Source organism: Cibotium barometz, chromosome 51 (genome assembly GCF_041138505.1).
Source record: "Cibotium barometz isolate CiBa-2024 chromosome 51, ASM4113850v1, whole genome shotgun sequence".
Lineage (NCBI taxonomy): Eukaryota > Viridiplantae > Streptophyta > Polypodiopsida > Cyatheales > Cibotiaceae > Cibotium > Cibotium barometz.
In genome coordinates, this window is record NC_141096.1 from 32,743,086 (window position 1) to 32,745,272 (window position 2,187).

General features: G+C 43.4%; 1 protein-coding gene across 1 annotated transcript; it reads left to right on the forward strand.

Moving 5' to 3' along the window:
* The first annotated feature begins 565 nt into the window (after positions 1 to 565).
* Positions 566 to 1,297, forward strand: LOC147609549 (uncharacterized). Its single transcript, XM_086787914.1, has 3 exons — positions 566 to 734; positions 822 to 895; positions 990 to 1,297. The coding sequence occupies exons 1-3, from the start codon at positions 635 to 637 to the stop codon at positions 1,125 to 1,127; spliced, it is 312 nt and encodes a 103-aa protein (XP_086644040.1). The 5' UTR covers positions 566 to 634; the 3' UTR covers positions 1,128 to 1,297.
* The last annotated feature ends 890 nt before the right edge of the window (positions 1,298 to 2,187 follow it).

The window sequence follows — 2,187 nt, forward strand, 5'->3', positions numbered from 1 at the left end:
GAGGCTACGCTGATAGGCGAAGCTTGCAGAAGGAACCATGAGTTCGCGGGATTCGATTTGACAGCGTACGCTAAATATGTATTGAGATTACAAAATGCGCGCAAACATTTCCTTCCGAGACTCGAGAGGAAGAGGTCGTATATATTGGTCGTTGTGAAAATTGACACTCTTCTTTATTACTTTCTAGAAGTGGACCCTCTATTACTATGGCGGAGGGGTTGTTCACACGTAGGCCGGCGGTGACCTGTGTCCCTCGAGGAACAACATAAAGCCCATAGTAATAGAGGGACAAGCCCATAGTAATAGAGGGACACAGGCCACCATCGAGCCTACGTGTGAAGAACCCTATTCTAGTAGAGGGCCCACTTCTAGAAGGATAACGAGAAGTCCTCAATTTCGACAACGTTGTTTTATGTTATACATAAGAACACGTCTTCTCGAAATGAAGCTCGACCTCTCGAAAAGTCTGGAACGCTTCTTTCTCGTAACCACGCGCGCTGATTTGTTCGTGTGGAGAAATCAGTGGCGCGCACGCGGCTCCGCCTAGGTTAGCATAAATCGTTAGCACTTTGCCTGCCTCCGCATTTTGTAAGCTCAATACATTAGCTTAAGCTGAATCCAATCCTGTGAAGCCATGGCTTCTTCTGCAAGCTTTAATTATCAACGTCGCCTCTTGGCCTCTATCTGCGTTGCGCTCCTTGCTTGCTTCTCACTAGCTCGCCTCTTGCCGACTGGTAACCTCCTGGCCTCCTCCCCTTGACGCCTCTCACTCTCCTGTAATTTCTTACTGCTAAACCCCAGCTTCTTTTGTAACCCTGCAGATCTGCAAAGCTTGCGCTTTCCGACGGTCACAAGTATGCCCAAAAGCTGCAATCATCCAATGCGAGGTCAAGAGGTACTTTGCTTGATCAAAATGTGTATGGGAAAAAAGGAATGGCGTAGATTTTTGTCGATCAGTGAATAAATGATGATGGTGGTGGGCATTGTAGGAGGCTGCATTTCATGGCAAACAATCAGGTGCTGCAGAGGGTGGAGGGTGCGAGGGGGAAAACTGCAGGGTTTTAGATCTACAAACCTTGCGCTTTACGACGGCCACACCACCCTCAGAGATACCTACACCAAATTAGTTTTGAACAAGCGTCCAAGAAGTCCCGCTAGAAACTTTAACAGTGATGATTTCACCTTTGGCTCCTCCTTGCCTTCTTGTTCAATGATACAATGAAAGAGGTATCTTTCTCCAAGTACAAAATACTCTCACAATAACAAATAAATTGAAGACTCATGAACACTTGAATCACTTGGAAAAATACTTAACACAAGCATTGGGTGCAATCTCTCTCCCAAAAATCGCTTTGTGACATCTATATATTGCATTGAAACATAGTCGTGTTGGTACTCAAAATTTATGGAATAGGCTACGCTGATAGGTAAAGCTTGCAGAAGAAGCCATGAGTTCGCGGGATTCGATTTGACAGCGTACGCTAAATATGTATTGAGATTACAAAATGCGCGCAAATTATTAGTGCTAACATTTCCATCGCATTTATGATTTCTCCACACGAACAAATCAGCGCGCGTGGTTATGAGAAAGAGAGTGACGAGAGAGACCTTCCGAGACTCGAGAGGAAGAGGTCGTATATATTTGTCGTTGTGAAAATTGACACTCTAGAAGTGACTATGGAGGAGGGGTTGTTCACACGTAGGCCGGTGGTGACCTGTGTCCCTCGAGGAACAACATAAAGAATGCCTCAAATAGGACCACAAGTTAGGCTTTCAAGCCCACTAGCCCAGTAGTATCTAAAAATGCGAGCATTTCTTGTGCACATGAATAACATGTATGTATTAAGGCTTTTAACCTTTAGCATAAAACAAGTTAGCAACCTTTAATGTACCCAAGTTAGAACCGGACCTAGCATAATCATAATCCACTTTTCACTTTGGAAAATCCTCAAGTGTTCCTTACATGTTCTTTTGAGTAATCTAGGCTAGTCTTTGCATATAGAACAAACATAATGATTTGTATTAGGTGCTTTACATGATCCACCCCATGTAATGGAGTCCCTCAAGAGGCTAACAAAATCGATTTCCAAGTACGAGATGCCACCTTATTCAAATGCTAGCTAGAACAAATGAATCTTCGAATCCTAAATACTTTAATTTTAGCTAATTATATTTCATCTTTTAAAT